Source organism: Drosophila gunungcola, assembly GCF_025200985.1.
Source record: "Drosophila gunungcola strain Sukarami chromosome X unlocalized genomic scaffold, Dgunungcola_SK_2 000043F, whole genome shotgun sequence".
NCBI classification, from domain to species: Eukaryota; Metazoa; Arthropoda; class Insecta; order Diptera; family Drosophilidae; genus Drosophila; species Drosophila gunungcola.
In genome coordinates this window covers 421,305-444,231 of record NW_026453191.1, presented here as the reverse complement: position 1 = coordinate 444,231, position 22,927 = coordinate 421,305, and the positions used below count along the sequence as shown (strand labels likewise).

Sequence of the window (22,927 nt, the reverse complement as noted above, 5' to 3'; positions counted from 1 at the left end):
CCCAAAATTGTCGTCCTTCGCCACGCCCCCACACGTCTAAATGTTTTTCTATTGTTTTAAAGCTAACTTTACAATTAATATTTAAGCTATTAACATTTAAGCTTTTAATTGTTAATTTCGAAATGCAATTGTGCCCCAGGGACATTTTCGTTTTCTGTAAAATCTTTTCATTTTTATTTTTGTATGTTTTATTTATAGAAAAAGAAAGTAAAGAAAAGAGATAAACCGCGCGTGGAACAGAATGGAATATAGTCTCCTATATGTGTTCTGTTTTATTGAATTTCTATTTCGATCATTAATAGTAAATTAATACTACTATATAAATATATACTTTTTGCCATTTGTACTGATTACTGATTAACATTTAAAGTAATACAAAACCAAAACAAAAATATTTGTACAAAAAAAAAAAAACGAAAAGCAATTTGAGTAATTTTATTGAATGATGAACCAATACAAAATGAAGTGGAAACACTAGCAATATAAAAAAGATGTGGAAATTAAATTGTTTGACGCTAATTTTAGTAAAATAAATAAAAAAGGAAACTATAAAAACAAGAGCAAAAATGTGTTATATTGTTATTTGAAGACTCTGGGAAATAATTACTAATTAATAATTAATAAAGACCAATTGATGTCCTTTCATTTCTATCAGCGATTTGAGATAGTCGTCCGATTTTGATGAAATTTAAACCGTAATTCTAAAATATTTAACTATTACTTTATGTCGAAGAACTAAAAAAATTAAAAAACAGCAGGCATACTTATTTTTCATTTATTTTTCCGATTGTTCCAATGGGAGCTATACGCTATAGTCGTCCGATCCGGCTCGTTCCGACTTATGTACTACCTGCAATAGAAAGACATCTTTTGGGGGAGTTTCATGCTGATAGCTTAAAAGACGGACATGGCTAGATCGACTCTCCTAGTGATGCTGATCAAGAATATATATACTTTATTGGGTCGGAAATATGTCCTTCACTGCGTTGCAAACTTCTGACTGAAATTATAATACCCTCTGCAAGGGTATAAAAGCCGATACAAAAATGAGGTGGAGTTGTGGCAATATAAAAAAGAAACCTACATTAAGCTGTATCACTCTTATTTGAGTAAAATTAATGCAAAAAAAAACACTATAAAACACAAACATATCAAGAAAAATAAGTTCGTAGACTTACTGGAGGGCATTCGAATCACCACATCCCTCGGAGCATTTAGATTTTTATCCACTTTCATTTTCCACTTTTCCCCCAAAGGAGAAACACTCACTTTCAGACTGTATTCTGCATTTGATTCAAAAATGTCAATATGGAACAGCGAACATCGGATGGCAATATCGGATGCGTGCATAACATTCTATATATATATATATATGTATATATATATATGTATGTTCTGTATAAATCGTTGTATACATGCTTTGTTATTCATTAGGGTCTGTTTTCGAAACAAGTCTAGGCAATTTTACGTACTATGTAGTGTTAAAATATACGGCTATACGAATCGGATCGGATCGGGGGAGTAGCAGTTATGTAGTCTATATACACGATAATATCGAGGACGTGGACATGGGCCATTTGGATTGAGCGGCTTGAGCGGCTAGAGTGGCACCACGACTGCGATTGCGTGTTGGCAAAGTGTGGTTTTGAATTGGATTGGTTTTGTTGGCTTAAGTACGGCTTAAGGTTGATGTGGCTCATGTGGATTGGACCCAATCCGGAGCTTGGGGCATTACTTGTGGCTGAGAGTGGACGGCTCTTGGAGCGCTGCTCTCCCTCGTTCTCTCGATTCCGTGATTTCGTGGGTACACAATCGCAGGCGATGGAGCCGTACAGCAGTAGCAGCAGCAGCAGCAGCAGCAGCAGCAGCAGCAGCAGAACTGGTATCGGTGCGCTGGCCAGGCTGAAAAGGCTGGAAACGCACACACACACACACACGCACACACACACACAAGCCACCCGGGGGCTCATCCCCGACCGCGGCTTTCTTCGGTTCTGGCAGCAAGCAGCGTTTGGGGCAGCATCTCGTCTCAGTGGAAGATGAGGTCCGCATCGGGGGCGCCCTTCTGGTGCTTGAACTTGTGCTTGTTGGGCTTCTGGTAGTAGCTCTGGGTGAAGTTGCGCTGCTGCGGCGGCAGCAGCGACTCCTGGTAGTCCTCCTCCTCGATCCGCTCCGTTATGTTCAGCGTCAGCCGCTTGACCTTCTCCTTCTCCTCGCGGATCTTCTGCTCCTGCAGCTTTAGGTTGATGGCCAAATGCGAGTCGGATGGGGCCACGAATGACTTGAACTGCTGCTTGCCGCCCTTGTTGCCGCGCACCATCAGCACGAAGGGCACGACTGCTGCTGCTCCTGACTTACCATTGCCATCTGGCGGTTCTGGGCCTGGAGAGCCGGGCGCTGCCTCATGATTGGCGGCCGCCTTTGAGATCTGTGTGGCATTGGTGTTGGCACTGCCGGAGGCCTGGCCACCCGTTATCTGTTCGTAGGACTTCTTTTGCAGGCGCGCCATCATCGGTACCGGTATGTCCTTGGCCGTGGCCTTGATCGGCTCCTTCAGCCGCTCCTGGTACGAGTCCGTGGTCATCTTCTCGTACAGGTGCTCGAACTCCAGATCCTCCTTGGACTTTTCCGGCGGCGGCGGTGGGGGCAACGGTGGCTCCGTCTCGTTCTCCGTCCAGTCGTTGCTCTGCTCCGGCTCCTGGCCGGCAACCTGTCGCTCCCGCTGGTCATTCGAGGATCCCGAGTCCTCATCGGTGGCCTGGCATTTGTACAAATGTTTAGTAAGATACAGATCTGATTTGTGTGCAGAAAATACTTACGCCTTCGTCTAGCTCGCTTATTTCACTGATCGTGGCCAGCGATGGATCCTGGGCACTGTTGGCCTTCAGCTGCGGGTACAGCTTCTCCTGCAGCTGGTCAATAGCAGCCTTGGCCTGGTCCCAGCTCTTGTACAGCTTCAGCTTGGGCCGCACACCGGCCAGGCAGTCGCGATAGGTGTGATCCACCAGGATGGGAAACAAATCGGAGGTGTTCTCCGACTTGCTGAACACGGGATGGGATTTCTTGAACCAATAATAGTGCTGGAAGAAGACCAGGAAGTAGTCCAGTCTGAGGAACAAAAGAAGGAATGCATTACAACCAGAAGAACGAATACTTTTAGCCGGGTTTTTTTTTTTGTATCTACTTAAAATTGTAGATAATTGTATAGAAAATTCTTATTATTATCTTAAAACCTATCTAAAAAAATGCCAGCAAAAATAGGCCAAACTGGTATTGCCCCTTAAATGTAAGACGCTGACAAAACACACTCACTTTTTGCGCGTGGCCTGGCTGGTGAAGTAGGGTCCACACGTGTCCAGTAGCATGCAGGCCAGCTTTAGCCGGAACAGGCTGTCGGGAGGATCCAGCGGAGAGACGACACTCTGGTCCATCGACACGCCCAGCGAGATGATCGAGTAGAGCGTGTTGAGGATGTGCGTGGACTCCACCAGCTTGTAGTTGTACATCTCGCCCAGGTACTTGGCCATCGCGATGCGCCGCTGGGCCATGCGCGGCGAATGGATCTCCAGGCCGGCGCGGATGTCCTCGAACACGTTGTCAATGACGATGGTCACCGCCCGCGGCTGATAGGAGCTTAGGCCGGAGACGAGATCGGCCAGGCAGCGGATGAGCGGGAAGCGCAGCAGGTACGCCTTGCTGAGGCACTTGATGGCATAACAATTCGTCTCCGGATCCTGCCAGTCGATGCGGCGCAGCATCTTGATGCACCGCTCCACATTCTGTTTGCACAGCTCCTCGAAAATCAGGTGTCGGATGTACTCGTGCATGGGCGGCCTTATGGTGGGCTCCCGCTTGGACGACTCCGGCGGCTTCACCAGATAGTAGACGCTCTCAATCTGCGCCGAGTGGCGCGAATCCATTGCCGTGGCCGTCTTGAGGCGCAGCATCTGGTCGAGGAACACGTTCATCAGCAGCCGGGCATCCCGGCAGTTGTACAGATACACGCCGCTGACCTCCACAAAGGCACAGGCCATCTCGATTTGGTGGTGCTGAAAGTCCCGCAGCAGCATCTTCAGACAGCCCAGGGCATCGAACTTCTTGAACAGCCCGAACTTCACCAGCTCGCCAATGAAGCGCACAATCTTCAGCTTGGACTCGATGTTCAGCTGGTTCTTCTTGCGGATGTGCCACTTGAACTCCTTGCGCAGCAGTTCGGCCAAATCGGCGGCCACGTCCGTGTTGCACAGATGCACAATGGCCACGAAGCGCGAGAGGTAGGGCAGGATGTCTAGGCGGGTGCGCTGCACCGAGAATATGGTCCGCGTCAGCTTCTTGCGCTGATGTTTCGTGTTGAAGTTGAGCAGGAACTCGATGGCCGCCGAATCGATGAGCTCCTTGTTCACACAGTTGAACAGGTTGACCAGGAAGCCATCGAACTGCTGCCGCAGCTGGGTTTGGGTCTGGGTCTGGCTCTGATTCTGGTTCTGCTGGCTTTGCTGCTGCTGCTGCTGCTGCTGGCGTCCCAGTTCCATCAGGGCGCTGCCCATTTTGTGCGGCTTCACATCCTCCGCCGTTGACGTGGCGATGGCCGGCGTCGATGTAGCTGTTGTCGGTGTGCTGCTCGGCAGCTCCTCGCTGGCCGTTTCCAGCGCCGTGTCCGAGGCGGTGGAGGGCGGATCATCGAGATCCATTTCCGCATCCAGATTGGCCTCGATGGCCTCCTCGGTGAGCTCACTGGGCTCCTCCAGCGTCTCCAGATCCACCTTGGGTGCCGAGAAGTTGGGCAGAAACTGCCGCAAGTCGGGCAGGTCGGTATAGAAGGAGCGCGTCTCCTCGTCGCCCCAGGGATCGAGCACCCCGAAGGCGGCGCTGTCGAGCATGTTGTCGATGACCGTGCCCGGATTGCAGCACTCCGACTCCTTGGCCAGCTCCGGCAGCGGCTCGCCCAGCAGCTCCGACAGCGACTGGGCGGAGGCCAGCAGCTTGTCGAAGCTCGCCTGCATCAGCTCGCACTTCTCGCGCTTCTCCGTGGATATCTCGCCCTTGCACTCCATGGTGCGCCGTATGTTCTTGGTCATGTTCATCAGTTCGGTCTGCTCGGCCAGCACATGCTTGCACAGGGCCTTGAAGTAGCCCTTGAGCATGGTGCGCAGATTGAGCTGCTTGTCGGCGGTGAGGAAGTCCGACTTGGGCACCTCCACACCGTACTTGGTGGCCAACTGTTGCATCTTCTGCGGCACCAGGCCGGCGTACTCCTCGCCGCAGTGCCGGCAGAATGACAGTATGATGGAGAAGTTGCTGTGGTCGTCCTTGTCCTGGGCAATCAAGTGCACCAGCACCACGCCCAGTTGGGCCAGTCCTGGCTTCATCTGGATCACACCAGAGCTGACCAGTTCGGCGAACAGGCGCAGATCCACGCGCAGCTTGCTGGGATTGCCAATCTTCTCGCTGGCCTTGATGTTCAGCGCCTTTTGCCAGGCTTCGAGGAACTGCACATCGAAGTCGGCGTACGTGCAGTGCAGCCGGGAGGCCAGCGTGACCACCGCCGGCACATCGGTCATTTTGAGCTTGGCTTCCGCCAGAGCAGCACATATTTCCGAGATGTACTTGCTCAGATTCAGGGCGGATAGCTCCCGCAGCAGAGCATCCAGCTGGGTGGCCGTGAACAGCTTGAGTTTCTTCACAAAAGCCGTGTTCTTCTTCAGGTTGGAGTCCAGCCTGGCGAAGTGCTCCTCGCCGGGCAGCTCGAATGTGGAGTTCTGGAGCCGCAGTTGCCGCTTGCCCTCGATCTTTTCGCGCAGCTCGTTGATAAACTGCTGCAGCTCCTCGCGCTCCTCGGCCTCCAAAGCAGCAGATGCCTCCGCATCCGCATCCGTGTCGGCATCTCCATCGGCATCGGCATCACCATCGCCATCGCCCTGCTCCACATTGCTACTGTCCTCCGGTGGGGCCGTCGCCACCGCCTGCTCCTGATCCTTACCAGATTCTGGCGGTGTGGCACCATCTGTTGTGGTTGTGGCCGATGCCGTGTTGTTGGTGGCCGTGCTGGCCAACGGCGCCTCCAGAACGTCCGGTGCTGTGGAATCGCTAGCTAGCATCGTGGCAATTCCTTGACGGGACTCACTTTGCCCGATTCCCAGCTGCTCCGTTCCGAAATTCGATCTGCTGGCAAGTAGAAGATTCACATTCAAATCGAACTATTTTGTTTGTGTCAGCATGCGATATGCCTGATTATGCGTACTTTCTATATGGGAATATATAGTTACCTCAAGTTGGTCAATGGCGGGCCACAGTGTTCCACTGGCTGCTCCTCATCAAACCAAATTGTTCGTTGTTATTTATATTTATTTCATATAACTTTTATTTTATTTTTGTATTTTTTAGACTTCACAATCGATAGGAGGCGTGCTCGGTCTATCGGGCAGTCGATAGCGCCTCCTGATATCGATAGCGATTGGTGGCCGTGTGACCGTAGGGTTACTACTTTGACATAAAAATGTTTTCAAAAGCGTTGAAGCTTTACAAAAAAAAAAACGTTAGGGGCGATGGTAAAAAGATAACACTAATTTAAAACAACAAATTGAGCTTTGCTTACCTTTCGGCAAACAACCAATAATGTAGAAATAGCAAAAATTCAAAAGTGGATTAAAAAGTTGATATAGTATTAAATGAAAAGTTTTAACACTTTCAAATCGGGTCAATTTTGGATATGTTACCTTTCTTCAAAAATGGGTTAAATATTGATTATTTAAATGAAAATTATAAGATAACTAAGACACAAACTTTGAAATCAGATAGACAACATTATAATGGCTTAAAAATGTCAATAAAATTACAAATTTGAATGCAGCCTATTGTAATATGAAACCACAAACATCTAAGAGGTGTACGACTATGAAATTCAATTTGATTGCCTAAAGTTATGGGTATTCTCAGGCAGATTTTCGAATTTAATCAAAAATACTCAATAACACATCTACAAAACACACAGGACACATAGTGCTTTTACAGAAACTAAAAAAAAAAAAACAAAAAACAAAAGATTTAGAAGACACAGGAGGAGCAATAGGAGCACACCCAATCCCTCGAAGAAGCTGGATTCCTAAGTGCTGCAGCTTAATTCCTTGAAGGAGTAACTCAATCCCTGGGACCAGTTGAAGTTCCTTGGAGCTGGCTAATCCCATGAAGCTATAACCCCTGAAAGGAGCTTAATCCCTGGAAGAAATCCCACCTCCCGTCATGCACCAGAACCAGTTCATCTACTCCCGCGAGAGGCGTCGCTTTGGCCGGCAGTGTCGGTTCCAGGACCGCAATGAGCTGATTGTCAGCGTGCATCCCAGTGGCCGTCAGCGGCTGAAGTACATCCTGCGCAACCCCGCGGCGCAGGCCACCCAGCTGAGTCGCCAGATGGCGCTGACCACCATGGAGACGGAGAACGTGACGCTGGACCATCGCGGCATGGACCACTACGAGGGCGGCTGGCCCAAGGAGGTGAACTCGCTGGACGAGGAGCAGACGCTGCGCCACCGCAAGAAGGTGGAGCGCGAGGACAGCTGGGGCGAGCAGGTGCTGGCGATGATTCGCACCACGATGGCCGTGGCGGAGCAGAACAACACGCTGAACATCTACCAGAACTTCTTTGCGGATCTGCCGCTGGAGCTGGGCCACGACCTTCGGATGAGTTTCCGGGCCAGGGTGTGCAATGTGTTCCATGACCTGTGGCTGCCGGCCCGCCGCCTGAGATCCATCGAGTGGATGCCCAACAACGATCGCCAGTTTATGACCCAGTTCACCAATCAATTTCGCCGGGGCGAGCGATTGCGTTTCCTCGCTGATGAGCCATTTGGCGAGGCAAATGCCTCGTTTGTGTGGGATGTGAGGAATCCCCTGAAGCCGAAGATCACCTACGACTGCCACGAGCCGGTGTCGCTGGCCAAGATCTGTCCCAAGGACGAGAACAACATGGTGGGCGGCACGGGGCTGGGCCAGGTCTGTCTGTGGAGCACCCTGGAGGGCGGCCTGCCGATTCGCAATTGCCCCCTGGAGGTGTCCCACAGGGAGACCACCTCGGCCCTCTGCTGGGTCCACTCCAAGTCCAACACGGAGTTCTATTCGGGGTCGCTGGACGGCTCCATCAAGTACTGGGACACCAGGGACCTGAAAATGCCCATGCAGGAGCTGCTGCTCGAGCCGGAGCCGCAGGAGCGCCAGTCCCGGATGGATTCGCATGGGGTGACGGTGCTGGAGTTCGAGTACACCATCCCGGTGCGCTTTATCATCGGCAGCGACATGGGTCATGTGTTTGTGGGCAATCGCAAGGGCATGACGCCGTCGGAAACCCTGCTGGCCAACTATCCATTGTTCGCCGGACCCGTGCGCAGTATCAACCGGAATCCGTTTTTTGTCAAGAACTTCCTGGTCACCGGAGATTGGCGGGCCAGGATCTGGTCGGAGGAGGCCAAGGACGGACCCTCCACCATGTACTTCCGGAAGCAGACCCAGATCGTTTGCGGTGCCTGGAGCACGGGTCGCTGCTCCCTGTTCGTCACTGGTGATCTAAATGGAGTGGTCGACTTCTGGGACCTGCTGCTCAGCCATCGACAGCCCATTCATTCCATTGACTTCAAGGTCACCATTGCGGACGTCGTCTTCCGGCCGGAGGGCGATCTCCTGGCCGTTGCCCTGCAAAACGGCGACACTCACATCCTGACCCTGGATGAGTCCATGCGACAGGCCACCGGCAAGGAGAAGGCACTCATGGCTGCCGTACGGGTTCCAATCTTTGGTTTATCCATCGCAGATTACCACATCTATAACATGGTTTCACCAAAAACTCCTAGGGTTTTGAAATTCAATAGAAATTTATAGGCATCCGTTGACAACTTTTTCATTTTTCTAAAAAATAGCTTAAATTTCTGCAGATTTTACAATGGTAATGCACTGGTAAAAAAAACCTAGTCAATCCAAATATTTTGCACTCAAATAAAATTTCGTCCATTACGGCTATAATATATTTCAAATATGAAATTTATTTAAATTTTTGTAAATTTTTAAATTGACTATTTATAGAATTGATCTTATTATCGGAAAATTTAATTTAAATTTAAAACATATTTAACTTTAATAAAATGCATTTAAATCAAGTATAAAAATACAAATATTTTAGTATAAAATCATGCAATTTAATATCCATTGTATTTAATATACTGATTTCATATTTAATTTAAATCTTAAATATAAAATGTTCAGTTCAATAGTCAGATATTAATTTTTACTATCTAATTTTTTTTTTATCAGTGTAGCCAAACTTTTTTTATCACCTTCTTCTAGAAATTAACTTAAATTTCTGTAGATCTCCTAAACTTAATAGTAGTAGTAATTAGGGAAATTTTCTAAAAGCAAGTATTTTTTTCTGGTTTTATCATATCTATATATCAAATATTTTTTATAAGTTAATTATTTTTATATGGTATCACAATGTTGCTCTTTTGGTTATTTATTTTTCGAATGAGTAGAAGACCTCTACATAATTTATCTTTGCAAAAGCGTAGAGCTCCGAATTTCATAATGCTTAGGAGATTAGAAACTCTATACGATCAACTGCAAGGTTAATCGTTTTTCCAAATTCCCTCCTTAATTTATTTATTTCTACCCTGCAGATGTTCGAGCGTGAGATAGTGCGGAGTAAACTTCTGGAGGCTCGTTATGATGAAGTCAAGCTGAAGCGGAAAACGCTTTTGCAGGCGGAGGAGGATCGTGTGCGGATGGAGCAGGAAATGGGCGCCACTGTCGAGCTGGATCCCGACAATCCCGATGAGTTCGTGATGATGATCGAGGGCGACGAACAATTCCGGACGGCCATCAGTGAGTTCCAGGACATTATACTCAGTGTGGAGAAAAAGCGATCGAAGAGGCAGGTGATCAATGAGCCCACGGTCTTCGAGGAGTGGAGTCCGCACGACGAGCTACTCCAGGGGGACCTTATCACGTACACATATCCCGGTAATAAGCCACCGTCTCCAATGAACTACGACATTAGGTTTTCTCCCGATCAAAGATATTCGGGGGGCTCAGCCAAACAATAGTAAATAAAATTGGGTGGGCTGATAAGCAAAAAGGGTAACCGGAAATACTGTTATACTGGACAAACTGCATTTAACAAATAAATGTAGATACAATATGAAAAAGTTAGTTAATGATAATAACCACCAGTTTGTTTTGTCTTTAAATTATATTATCTTTAAATGGGATTATGGTTAATGGGATATAAGGGTAACCAGAAATACTGTTATACGGGACAAGCCAAAAAATCTAATATTAAAATACATATATGTAAAGTACGAAAAAGTACCGCACACATATTAAAAGTTAACTACCAGTTTTTATTTACGTTCAATAAATGTTATTATATAAGGTGTTAGAAGATAAGGGTAACCATAAAAACTGTTATACTGGTCAAACAAGTTAAATTTAATTTAACAGTAAGAAGTTACGCAATTCGTGTTATAATCTTATAACCCGTGTGTGGGTTAACTTGTTTTAATAACTTAAATTAGAGCTTTAACAAATTCACACGACCATAAAGTTATTCATTCCATACAATACCATCCCAGATAGCGTGATGAACTAGAAAACAACCAGATGATAAGCACATTAAGTCAGACTCACGGGTCAAACTAGCGAAGCAACATTTCATCACTTTATGGAGTACTCTTTGGAGACCTTTATTACGACCAACACAATTAGCCCGACAACATTCGCCTTTAATTAAGTAACAACCTTTCTAACAACTAAATTGAGCTTGCTAAATTCACTTTTCACATAGCAATTAGTTGCACTTCTCCACACAGCAATTAAAAGGAGATAATAGTAAAAAAAAAAAATGTTTAAAAACAATAAAGCTCTATGACCTACTGGGGGTAAAATGGGAAAGGTCCACCTTTTAGTGCTTATCCGTATCCACTCCCGTGTCGAGGAAGTCGTTCACCAGGCGCATTGCCTTGCGGGGAATCAGGCGACCGATCTTCTCCACGGCCACAAAGTGCCGTGGAACGGATGCCTCCTCCAATCCCTGGCGCTGGGCCTCGATGATGGACGCGGAGGCCACCTCGGGCGAGATCAGCTTGAACAGGCTGGGGAATCGGTAGCGGGGGTTCTTGCACAGACCCGTATCGATCATGTACGGAAAGATGGTGGTCAGCTTGACCTGAAATTTAGATAGAGATAATGTAATTATTAATGTGGGTCTGATTATTAGAAAATTTGGTATTGGTAACATGGAAATCTTAAGGGATATTAAAAGCAACGATTCTCTGATTAGTTCCAAATCAAAATCTATCATCAAAATATAATTATCTTTTTGGGTTTATGGTTAAATAGATTTTTCTTAATATTACTGAATAAATAGTTGAGTATTCAGTTTGTATTGATAATATAATGGAAATATTTAGGATCTTTTAAGCAACACTATCGCAGGGTATAATTCTTTCTTAGATTCCAAATCAAAATTTAAAATTTCTTAAATATTACAGAACAAGTGGTTGGTCATACATATTTTGAACTAAATGAAATCATTATAGTCCTAAAAGCAACTCTTTAATATTAACATTAAATTCAAGGTAAATTAAATGTTTTCTTTTTTATGAGCCTATTGCCTGGAACTAAGGTGCACAAGTAACAACGAGAATGTCAAACCAGCACCTAAAAACCAGGCTGTTTAAATGCGTTATAATACGCTGGCAATAAACTGCGTTTCTTTACTATATATGATAGCTTTTTTATCGCGCCCCCAGTTTGATTGTCATGAATCACTGAATGATAAAACAAAGTGATGCTTACATTGCTCTGGGGGTTCTTCTGACGCAGCTCCTCCGCGAGGGCGGACATGTAGCCGCGAACGGCGAACTTGGTGCCGCAATAGGGCACCAGGTTGACCAGTCCAAAGAGTCCGGCGCAGGAGGATAATGCCACAATGCTGCCCTCGTTGCGCTCAATCATGTCCGGCAGGAAGGATTGGATCATCTGTGGATGGAGCAGATCAAATCTTACATAGGTTAATCGTGAGCTTAATAAACTAAAATATGTATAAGATATGTATACTATTAAGTTTTGGGAATCAAACGTATTAAAAAAATATCTGGCAGTACATATTATTGTATTCTCAGAAGTAAGACAAAAATATATGTCATATTATATGATCTTTTATATCTCATGGATAATATATGGATAGAAAATTAATTAATAAAATATATTGAACATTTTTTATGATTTTGCATCTTATTAATGTGAAAAATATAGCTCTTAATGTAAAACATCAATCTTGGATTAAAGACAAGTTAATAAGTTTTTGGTATCCAAACGTGTTAAACAAACGTCTAGCATTTTATGTTGAACATTGATTTAGTCGTACTATACAATAATAAAGTAAATTTTAGAATATAATGATACGTTAATGTTTTACCAGATACCAGCTTTATTGATACAACAAAAATCAAATCGATCCTCGTCTGCACTTTTTTTAATTTTGTAAGCTACTTAAAAGGAAAAATGGAGCTTTTAACTCACCCAGAAGTGGGAGATCACATTGATGTCGTACATTAGACGAATCTCGTTCTCGGTGTGCTCCAGCAGTGGGTGGCAGGGCATGATGCCGGCGTTGTTGACCAGCACGTGGATGAATCCGTGCTCCTTGCGCACCTTCTGGGCCAGCTCCAGCAGCTCCTCGCGCTTGGTCACATTGCACACATAGCCAAAGGCCTTGCCGCCGCTCTTCTGGATCTCCTTCACGGTCTGGTTGTTGGTCTGCTCGTTGACGTCCCAGCACAGGACGGTGGCCCCCAGCTTGGCATACTGCAGGGCCATCTGCTTGCCCATGCCGTGACCGGTGCCGGTGATCAGGACCACCTTGCCATTGACCTCCTCGAGGGGAGCTGGTCGGAAGAGGCCGACGATGGCCTCGACGATCGCGATCCAGAACTTGACGATCAGCATCACGATGTCCACCACCAGCAGGACGATGTTGTAGATGTCATTGCTGTTGGCAGTGTTGCTGTTGCCAGCACTGCAAAAAAAAAAAGGTACATCATCAATATTATAGTTTTCAAAATGCATGTGCAACTATTCCGTATACCAATTTTTTTAATATATTGAATACTATGGTTAAAATTAAGGTAGCTGGGCTTAGTTCTACTTTATTTGGGACCAAATTAGTTTAGGACAATAATCGATGAAAAAAGTACAGCTTGTTATTTGTAGAGAACGACCATAGTTAGTTTTAGATTGTCGTGTTTGATAAACTGTACACTCAAAAGTGCTTTATCATCATGATTAACGATTAAGAAACGAGTAAATCCAACAACATTTTAAATAGTTTTTATTTTTCAGCAAGTGTGAAGATTCCCGCTGTCAACTAAGTTAAAACTGAAACATTGTTAAGTTTAATGCAACATTGTTGGGTTCCATTTGTCAGTTAAACTCAGTTATGGTAGTACGGACACTTAAATGGGAAATGAACTGAGAACTGGTATATTGACCCCAAGTTATATCAAATTTAAATATAGGTTTCTTTCCCATTTCAGACATAAACTGCTGTAGGCGTATTAACTTAATATCCATTATTAACACTTTGTAATGTGGTGTGGGCATCATCCGCTGAGTCAAGTAAAAACTTACTGACTTAATCTAACTCTAAACATTTACCAATTTATTTTTATAAAACTATTTTGAACTACATATAAAATATAATTGCATGAAACTTGACGGATTGCTTGTGATTTTGTGGGAAGTGCGTGTTTGCGCTAATTTGACTTTTGATCCGAGCATCACAATTATAAAATGGAGTGAACCGAAGCGGAGTGGAGATGAGAATTGGGCTTAATCCGGATCCTAACTTTTGCATGACCAAGGGCCATTTGGATGGCGAGTGTGCGTGTAGGCCTTATCTCACAGCGAGCGACAATCGGGTGACCTTTGGCATCCTCTATTGTTGGTGTCACATTTTTTGTAGCTACACCGAAAAAAACAATGTATCCTTGAATTCAGCATACCTTTTCGTATTTTCCAAGATTTTGCGTTTAAAGAAATTTCAGTTTAAAAGCTGTAAAATTACGCACTTCACAAAAATTATTCAATAACAGATAATTTAAGAAAACGTTATTGAATAAATGTCAACATAATTTAATAAAGTCAAATATTGATTGATATAATGACAATTATTAATTTAACAAAACCAAAAATTACCTTATATAAAAAAAAATTATAAAGCAAATAAATCAAAAGCAAACTACCCCTCATTTGATGCAATTTTTTTTACTCTGTTAAATATTACATGATATTTCTGTTTTGAATATTTCCCTACGGAAATAGGGCGGAGGGAAAAAAGTGGGTGGAAATGGGGTGGTGCCATCTTGGGTCAGCGTTTTTATTTTTTTTTTTTTTTTCCACCTCATATTCTGTAATTATACTGGCGGGTGCAGCTGCGTGAGATCTTGATAATGCCAAAATGTTTACAGCACTTTGCTTTTATTTTTGTATATTCTTGCCTTTCCGTTACGTATTGCGATCAGCAGAAACGAGCCATGCCATATATATTGTGTTATATAGTCAACCAGATCGTGCCATCCGACTTGAGAAACCCTGACCATGGCCTCTGTCCCTCTCACTCGCTCTCTTTCACTTTCTATCGCCCCGTCTCGCTTCCGCTCCCGCGCCCACATTTCACTTCCATAGAGACCGCGTTATCGGCGCACTTCTGGAATGCTATTTATAGTCGATCAGACCAAATCGTGCTGAACAGCCCACCTAGTCAGTTCCCAAGCAAATGCACAACAAGAACTTTTGCAACGCCCTGGTAATGATAATGCTGATTTTCACTTGAAAAACAGCACCATTCATAAGCTTGTATGGAGTGATTGGCTATATAAGGTTTCGTTTTTAAGATTTGTGGCTTAAGAATGTTTGGGAAATGTGTGCTTAAGGATTTTTAAGAAGAATAAAAAGGAAATTCATTTTTAATTTTATCATTAGTCCTTAAGTTATTACAGTATATTTAATTTAAAATTCAAAATATTATATAATTTGATCATAATATTTTAGTGAGAAATACATTTTTTAAAAAATGTATTTTTTTTTAATTTTATGTATCCATGCTTAAGTACGAAGGATCTTTAGACTTGCATCTATAGTTTTTAAGGTACAAGCCGAACTATCCAAAGATGTATAATTTCAAGATTTAAGTAAGTTTTTTTTAAATATATCCCCTAAATGCAGCATGATCCTTTGGCCCAACCAAATGTAGATGACAGTTAATAACTACTGCACACGATCACTGGTGAAGGTTTATGGGGCAATTTGAAATAGTTAAACTAAGTCGGATGAAGGTGAATGACGCTTCAAGTGAGCTGATCCAGATTGCACAATGGTCAAAGGTTGCCGAGATTATCATCCATATATGGATGATGAGTTGGTCAATTGATCTATAATGGGTCTCTGAGCTAATTGCTGAACTATCACAATTGTTGATTTTCCGGTACACATTGAACCCTGCTCCTGGGCATTAGTTGTAGACCCCCAGATAAGGTTCTGTTATCACCGACGATTATACATGGGTTGAATTTTTTATATTGCACTACTCGTGTACATATGTATACAAAGTTCCATCGATAAGATTGTTTGATTTGATCTCTTTTTCTCCCCATTTTTGTTGCCAACAGCTTTCCATTTCGTTGATTACTAACCTTTGCGACACTTTCGACATGTTTGCAGGATCGTATATATATTATATAGAAAGGGATATGCGGACGATCGGAGCAGCGGGAGCAAACCGTTAGCGGCTGTTAACGAATTCGGACTGAATATTCAGTAAAGTAAACAGTACGTACGCACCGTACCGCCACGCCGGTCTTATAAGTTATTATTTCAAATCTACTCACACACACAGCACTGTGGGGGGTTTTCAGATACTGTATGCTACAGTACGGTACACTACTCGTAGATACATTCTGCCGGCAGCTACGTCGACAGAGGCAGAGACGTCGACAGAGGCAGCGGCACGACTACGACATATGTTCAATGGCGCTGCCATTCCGATTTATTCCATTACAATCCGATCCGATCCGATCTATATAGAACGACATCCGACATACTGTGCAACGGTTCGCCTGGCTCCCATATATACATACATATAGTACAGATGTAGTAAATGTAAATCCACAAGTGTATTTGTTAGATAGCCGTCGAGTGTGTGTTAATCGGGGTCCGATAATAATACACCCAGCCGGGGGGTGCCCTGCACTGGTGGCCCATAAAAAAAGTATAACTATATTCGTCTCATACAATATATGTATATATAAGTGCACACAGCTCGGTGGAGTTTACGACCCAGATCGTTCAGATACTCGGATACTCGGAGCGAGAAGATAAAGATACAGAGAGATGCCAAAGGTGGAAAGGGTGCCAAAATAGATGCACGTCGCAGATATATAACACAAAAGCTTCGGCTAAACATTATTCGGTTTCAGTCGCAGTTCAGATCGGTTCAGCGAACAGTTACTATTCCATTTTCGTATGGGAAATCGAAGATAAGGGCTCCCAGATGATCTTTGACCCCCCAAAAAGCTTAACTCAGGGAAATGCCTTACGAAACAAGCTAAAATAAAAGGCTTTATTCTCAACTTATTTTTTTATAGTCGATAATCAAAGGATACACAATTTTTTATATATTTTAATTTGTATTTTTAGTGCGACAAACATACTTATTTTTACTGTTTAAAAAGCTAGTCACAAATATTTTTTTTGTGTTTTTCTGAGAGGTAGATATATTTGAAATATCATTTAATAAAATAAAATAATTTAATGATTAAAAATATTATAATTAATATAGCTAGTTTCTGATGTGTAAATTATTAAAAGCTTAAAATGTTATAAGGCTTAAAATGTTCTAGTTGCAGGGTACCTGATTGCTTATATTATCTTATATTTTTTTCGGCTGTACACTACTTGACCCCTGAGATTAAATTTGCGATTAGATTGGACTCCTTACTATTTGCCAGCTCAGCATGATGATTCACTTTCCGCGCAAGGTCAACGTAGTAAGTTTAACGCAAAATCAAACTTATGGCAGCCCCTGAAAACTCATCCAACTAGAACCCAACCCTTAGCGATTAGAATTCGACTTGCCAAACAAGTGGGTAATAAAAGTGCGACCACAAATGTTATAAAAACTAGTATTAATAGAACTCTTACTAATTGTAAGATAATACGGATTTGTTACTATGGCTTAAAAAGTTATATCCGCATTTATAACCGTGCATTTCCATATAATTATTTATATGGCCAGCTTTAACTTTACGAGGTCTTCAAGTTTTCTGTTTGGTTTTTTCTGCTGCATTGTAATATTTATATTAAATCATAAAATAACAGGTTATCTAAAATTAAAACATTATGTTATTTGCATATACTTCACAGATATTTCAAAGAAATTATTAATTCTACACTTAAAATACATACTAGGACACTAGTGTATTTCTTAAGGGTTAACTATATTAAAAAAATGATTAAACTGATAGAATGTTTTGGATTGTAATCGGTTTAACAAAAATTTAAATAGTTTTCTTTTACTACATATAATTTCGAAATGAATATATAATTTGTTTTCCGTTCATATGTAATTATTATTAGTTATTAGCATTTTACTTTTCGCAATCTCGTTAACAGTGGGTAAGCATTATTCAACAAAGTTTTCTAAATAAATTGAATAACAGGAATTTTAAAGGGAACATATGGAGAACATAGAACATCCCAATAACTATTCCGAATGTACGCAATATAAAATGGTGTAAATAGTAAACTTTAAAAAACTATTTTATATACGTATAATATTATATTTCTAACAAAAAGCGGTGTTTTTAAAGTTAATTACTGAGAAAAAGTAATTACCTTAATACAATGTGTAATTTACGTAAAAATGCACTATTTTTTGCCAAGGGTAGCATCTTCCTTTCCGGCCACTCGTACTTGGACACCATACAGTTATAGTATGCTGCATTCATTCCGGTTCTCCGCCGATCCGGTCCACCTTCCACTCCCCAGCGGGAGGGGGGATTAAAGGAGGCATCGCGCAATCCAATGAAACAAAACAATTCCGAATAGAACAAGCTTTGGGCGTTGCATGAATGCATTCAATAGATAAACAAGATTCGTGACAATTCGCCACTCGGCGTGTGTATCTATGCGGCTAAAGTTCTACGAGTGCACTTGTAGTTGTGGATGCGGCTGGCTAATCGAATAAATTTGCTCGCATTACCGGACCGGTTGACTAGCTTATTGTTTCACCCCGACGCTTGCATAAATATGACGCCTTGGCGGTTCATCTAAAGCTTTCGCATAGCACTGCATTTATCACCATCACCATCTCCGGAATGATCCAAATTTTGATACGTGCCTATCGCAACCCTGTCGTGGGTCGGGGTCACCTCAGTTAACTGGCTACAGCGACTAGTCGCAATGGTGTGCGTCCACCGATCGAACCTGCTCAACGTCTGGCTATTTATCGGGGTCACCAGTTCAAGTGTGATTTATAATAAGTGTATAAGCTAAATAATTAGCTACTATAATGACAACTCTTATATATTAGTTGTCAATAAAAAGGTTATGGCAACGTGTGCATTAAAGTAAATAAAACTTTCACTTATCTATTTTTAACTCTTAAGCCCCTATTGATTAATAAAAGATTTTCAAACATAAAGGTATCAAAAATACCTTTTAATTATTAACCCTTGATTCATATAAACATTTTCTTTTATTTTTATTTAATAGTTGATAGATATAACAAATTCAAAGATATTAAGTAGCAGTTGCAGATCACACCTGCAGTGTCGAGAAAAAAGAAACCACGGCGCTGTCCGTCGGAAGACACTGCCCAAAGGCCTCGATTAACAAGGGTTCAGCTGTGACCGTGCCCATGAAGTCCTCCATGGATACCTTGAACACATCATCTCACTGCTATTCCCACAATTATCTCCAATGGGCTCTCAACTCACCTTGCCATCTTTGTCCAGGTCGAACTTCTTGAGCACTATCTCCACTAGATCCTTGACACCCTCGTCCGGATCTTCGTCCTGTGGCTGCTTTATCAAGCAGTTCCTCAGCAGCGTGAACATTTCGTCCTTGGTTATGAAGCCATCGGTGTTAAGATCGTAAACGCGAAAGCAAAAGGCTGCCCGTTCCGTGGGAGTGCCTCGCAGAAATGTGGATAGACCAATTAGCCAGCCCTCGAGACGTAGGGGCAATCCCTCGTGGGCCTTGTCCCAGCTGCAAAAGATGCGCTCCATAAGGATTTCCTCGGTGACGATGTCAAAGGTGCTGTGCAGCAGCTCACGGAACACAATGCGGTCGATGCCCTTGGGGGAGATTTATTTATTTTTGACTAAGACTAAGTCTTCCATATTATAACATTGGTCATTTGGCAGGAATATTAGAGGATGGGTGTTTTACAGAACTTAAGATCTCATAAACATGAAGAGAAGTCATGTTTAACATTCGATTGAATTGCATTAAATAATTGATAATCAGTTTTAAGTACTTCACATTGATTATGTTAATAATTAGATCAAGGGTATTGAAGCACTCTGTGGACTGTGGAATTTAATTACTATTTACCTCGACAGCGGCATGTGGCTTGGCAATCGCTGCACTCGAGGAGCTGGAGGCCAGCGTTTTGGCTGCATACTGACAATTGGACACCAGCTTGCGATAGATCCGGCACAAGGCGTCCAGTTCGTCCCTGCTCGGGCGCCATTTGATAAGTGATAAGTTTGCTCTGCGCCCCGCCCACTTCAGTACTCACTTGGTGAAGCGCGTCTTCTTGCGCAGACTGTCCAGCAGCTTGGGATTCACTTTGCCGCTCAGCTCATCCATCCTCCGTTGCCGCTGTTGCCGTTTGTTCTGCAAAGCAGCCGCGGCGGCCTTCGACTGTTGGTTGCTCGAGTTGCGCTTGCCGCTGGCAAGGAACACGGATACCGTTTTCAGTATCGTTTTGTTGGCATGTAGTGTGGATCTGCCGACGCCAGCGGCGGCTCCAGTTGCTGTGGGTGCCGCTGCAGCACCACCAGCCGTTGCCGCAGCCCCACCATCGCGATTGGGTGTCGGTGTTGGCGAACGACCCTTGCCGGCGCCCGCCTTGCCTGAAAACCAAAAATTGCCAGTTAAGTTACATGGGTGCGTGTCTCTGTCTCTGTGTTGTTGGCTTGCTACTTTATGTGTCAAAGTCGACACGCTCACCCCCTGACCCCCAGGCCCAGGCCCAGGCCCACTCCCCCCTCCTCCGCCTCCAGCTAAGCCAGAAAAGCCCTTCAAGTATGTATGTGGAACAGAGCAAACACAAAGCCTGAAATGCAAATGCGCCTACCCATCCCAATCCCATTCATGGCCTATCGAAATGGGTAATAGCGTTCACATTCTGCCCATAAATTGTTTCAGCCGGCTATTTCGTTTCAAATGCACTGGGAGAAACCATTAGCAAAGGACTAATATATTGGACAAGTAAGCTTAAGCTTAAGTTTTAGAAATGGCCATCTATAATCTAACGTTTTTCAAGTCCACATCCCAAAATTCCTAATGATCAGACAATAAATGTGGTAGCAAGAGCTGTTCATGTTGGCATTTTTTAATATTCTTCTCCTGGTTTCCACCAATTTATAATTGTCTTCATTTGTGCTTTTAAAGCGGAAATAAAAGCCAATTTGTGCTTACTGCTTTCTTCGGGTGCACTCATTTAGTTTTGTGTTCACTTTGATTTCAATCTGCGCCTATACTGCACTCCTTCCACCCATTGTTTTATTTTGTTGTGTCGTGCTGCCTTTGAGAAAAAATGTTATTATCTTGTGATTACCCATATAAGTAGAGGAGCACATAGGGGCCGAGGCCGGGGCCTGTCTGTCTATCCATCTGTCTGTTTATGACCACCTCCGCCTTAGGCACTATAATTTTATTAGCATTTCCATTTGCCCCACTTTGGGGAGGGGGATGCGTGTTGGGCTTTGGGTTTTGGGCCCTCGAGAACCGTCTGTGCCGTCTGTGCTGTCTGTGTCTAGACCCGTTCCTATGTACGGCATACGGTTTCATGTAATTTGTTGATATCGGTTGTACGGTTGCCCGGTTGCCAAACGAACGTAGAAGGATGAGGTCACCGCCCACACTCGACCACCACGAATGGGGCGAATAAATCAAACATGTTTGGACCTGGCAGTCCATCAAAATCAACATCAACGGGTTGCACTCTGCGTCGTGCTGCTCTCCGCCTAAAAATGCAACTTCCTGTGGCCCTATACGTGTGACAGGAAACCTGGACCTTGCATGTTTTTTTGGCCAATCGCTCGAACTGCCAACCAAGTTGTTCAGTCGCGATTGGCAAGCCAAACGAAGGGATCTATTCTGGTAAGGACACGGAGCATACCAGGTTGTGCAATAAAGGAGCAATGTTCAAATATCTTTAAAATTGATAATATTAATAACCATTTTGACATTAACCAAATTTTAATAATAATACGCATCACAGTTTGGCTAAAATTTGTTCGATCTTGGAAAGTTTTACCTTCCGGAGTAAGCTGGGTAAGCAGTTTTTCATCTATATTTCGATCCAAAGTGAAAAAGCGTTACATTGTTAGTACTGTTAAAAATGGACTTAAGCTCAAAAAGCTCAGGTATGTCACTTTTAAGTCCAATTCCAGTGGATTAAAAAAGTATAAAATTTAAAATAATTCTTCTTCATGGTTTTGTATATATATATACATATACATTGCAGGATGCCTTATAAGTGAAGCAATATAAACAGGCAAACGAAAATGGAAAACGCAATGTAACTGCCATTACATAACAGTTAAACGTGACTCTGGATAAAGTAAACATTTTATGGCCTGTGCCCAAGTGCATCCGACTTTTTGAAGAAACTCCTTGCTTTTGGCCCCAAAATGGAATTTGGCCAACTTGCGCTCAACTATTTTGCAACTTGGTGGACTTTTATGGGGGCGCTGCAAAGTATGCTATGGAAATGTTCGAAACGCCAAGAGTAATTACAACTCCGCACAAGATACACAACACACACACACACACACACAGATACACAGGCGCACACACGGAAGTTGTTGTTGTTTAGTTGTTTTATAGATCTTTAAAGTAGATACCCATGTTTTACTGGCTCCTGGGTGCAATTGTTGTGGTTGTTTCAGTTGTTTTGATTGCCCGATTAACTCCACGCAGGAGCGTTAAACCGTGTCCCTCGGCCCTTGGGCCAAAACAAAGGAAAACAAGAGCGAAGAGGAAATCAACAAACGCGGGCACTTTCCATCAGTTTCCAAGGCGTTGACAATCCCCAGGCAATTGTCAGTTGGTCTAGGTAAGGAGCCCACGGATTTATGGGGCGGTACCAGGCAAAAACAAAGAAAAAAACAAGAAGGAAAGCAAACTTCGGCAAGCCGAAGTTCATATACCCTTGCAGCTATTGCATTAATTAAATACTTTTGAAAACATTTAAATTATGATTTACTTGAGTATGTGCTAAAAAAAAACATTGAAACTATGATTATTTGCAGCTCAATTATTAGATAGTTATTTTATATATTTTTATTATTTCTATGGGAGCTATATGCTATAGACGTCCGATTTTGATAAAATTTATACCATAATTCTGAAATAATTAAACATTGCTATATGTCGAAGAACTAAACAAAAAATTAAAAAACAGAAAAGTTATAATTTTTTTCATTTATTTTTCCGATTGTTCCTATGGGAGCTATATGCTATAGTCGTCCGATTTTGATGAAATTGAAACCGTAATTCTGAAATATTAAACCATTACTATATCTCGAAGAACTAAACAAAAAATTAAAAAACAGCAAAGTTATAATTTTTTTTCATTTATTTTTCCGATTGT

The 22,927-nt window shown here is 43.1% G+C and overlaps 4 protein-coding genes and 1 long non-coding RNA gene across 10 annotated transcripts; 2 read left to right on the top strand and 3 right to left on the bottom strand.

Moving 5' to 3' along the window:
• Nucleotides 1–1,269: 1,269 nt before the first annotated feature.
• On the bottom strand, nt 1,270–6,428 carry LOC128260909 (regulator of nonsense transcripts 2). Of its 5 annotated transcripts, none has more exons than XM_052994249.1 (4): nt 6,242–6,428; nt 3,313–6,165; nt 2,820–3,108; nt 1,270–2,758 (listed from the first exon to the last, which is right to left on the bottom strand). In XM_052994249.1, exons 2-4 carry the CDS (start codon nt 6,096–6,098, stop codon nt 2,030–2,032), a joined length of 3,804 nt encoding a protein of 1,267 aa, XP_052850209.1. In that variant the 5' UTR covers nt 6,099–6,165; nt 6,242–6,428; the 3' UTR covers nt 1,270–2,029. The 5 variants fall into 5 exon arrangements, with proteins under 5 accessions (XP_052850209.1, XP_052850210.1, XP_052850207.1 ...); XM_052994250.1 differs by having other exon boundaries at nt 3,313–6,162; XM_052994247.1 differs by having other exon boundaries at nt 3,313–6,197; nt 6,267–6,428.
• Nucleotides 6,429–6,973: 545 nt separating this feature from the next.
• On the top strand, nt 6,974–10,218 carry LOC128260886 (dynein intermediate chain 3, ciliary). Its single transcript, XM_052994196.1, has 2 exons — nt 6,974–8,766; nt 9,660–10,218. The coding sequence occupies exons 1-2, from the start codon at nt 7,240–7,242 to the stop codon at nt 10,083–10,085; spliced, it is 1,953 nt and encodes a 650-aa protein (XP_052850156.1). The 5' UTR covers nt 6,974–7,239; the 3' UTR covers nt 10,086–10,218.
• A 481-nt stretch (nt 10,219–10,699) lies between these two features.
• On the bottom strand, nt 10,700–15,926 carry LOC128260884 (epidermal retinol dehydrogenase 2). Its single transcript, XM_052994194.1, has 4 exons — nt 15,735–15,926; nt 12,565–13,060; nt 11,839–12,021; nt 10,700–11,206 (listed from the first exon to the last, which is right to left on the bottom strand). Exons 1-4 carry the CDS (start codon nt 15,752–15,754, stop codon nt 10,943–10,945), a joined length of 963 nt encoding a protein of 320 aa, XP_052850154.1. The 5' UTR covers nt 15,755–15,926; the 3' UTR covers nt 10,700–10,942.
• A 948-nt stretch (nt 15,927–16,874) lies between these two features.
• On the top strand, nt 16,875–18,658 carry LOC128260888 (uncharacterized). The gene is made up of 2 exons (XR_008268189.1): nt 16,875–17,182; nt 17,252–18,658. It is a non-coding gene; the product is annotated as an uncharacterized LOC128260888 (long non-coding RNA).
• Nucleotides 18,659–18,820: 162 nt separating this feature from the next.
• Nucleotides 18,821–22,516, bottom strand: LOC128260887 (calaxin). Of its 2 annotated transcripts, none has more exons than XM_052994198.1 (5): nt 22,179–22,516; nt 19,844–20,180; nt 19,657–19,780; nt 19,038–19,397; nt 18,821–18,978 (listed from the first exon to the last, which is right to left on the bottom strand). In XM_052994198.1, the coding sequence occupies exons 1-5, from the start codon at nt 22,180–22,182 to the stop codon at nt 18,859–18,861; spliced, it is 945 nt and encodes a 314-aa protein (XP_052850158.1). In that variant the 5' UTR covers nt 22,183–22,516; the 3' UTR covers nt 18,821–18,858. The 2 variants fall into 2 exon arrangements, with proteins under 2 accessions (XP_052850158.1, XP_052850157.1); XM_052994197.1 differs by lacking the exon at nt 22,179–22,516 and adding an exon at nt 20,749–21,046.
• Nucleotides 22,517–22,927: the final 411 nt, after the last annotated feature.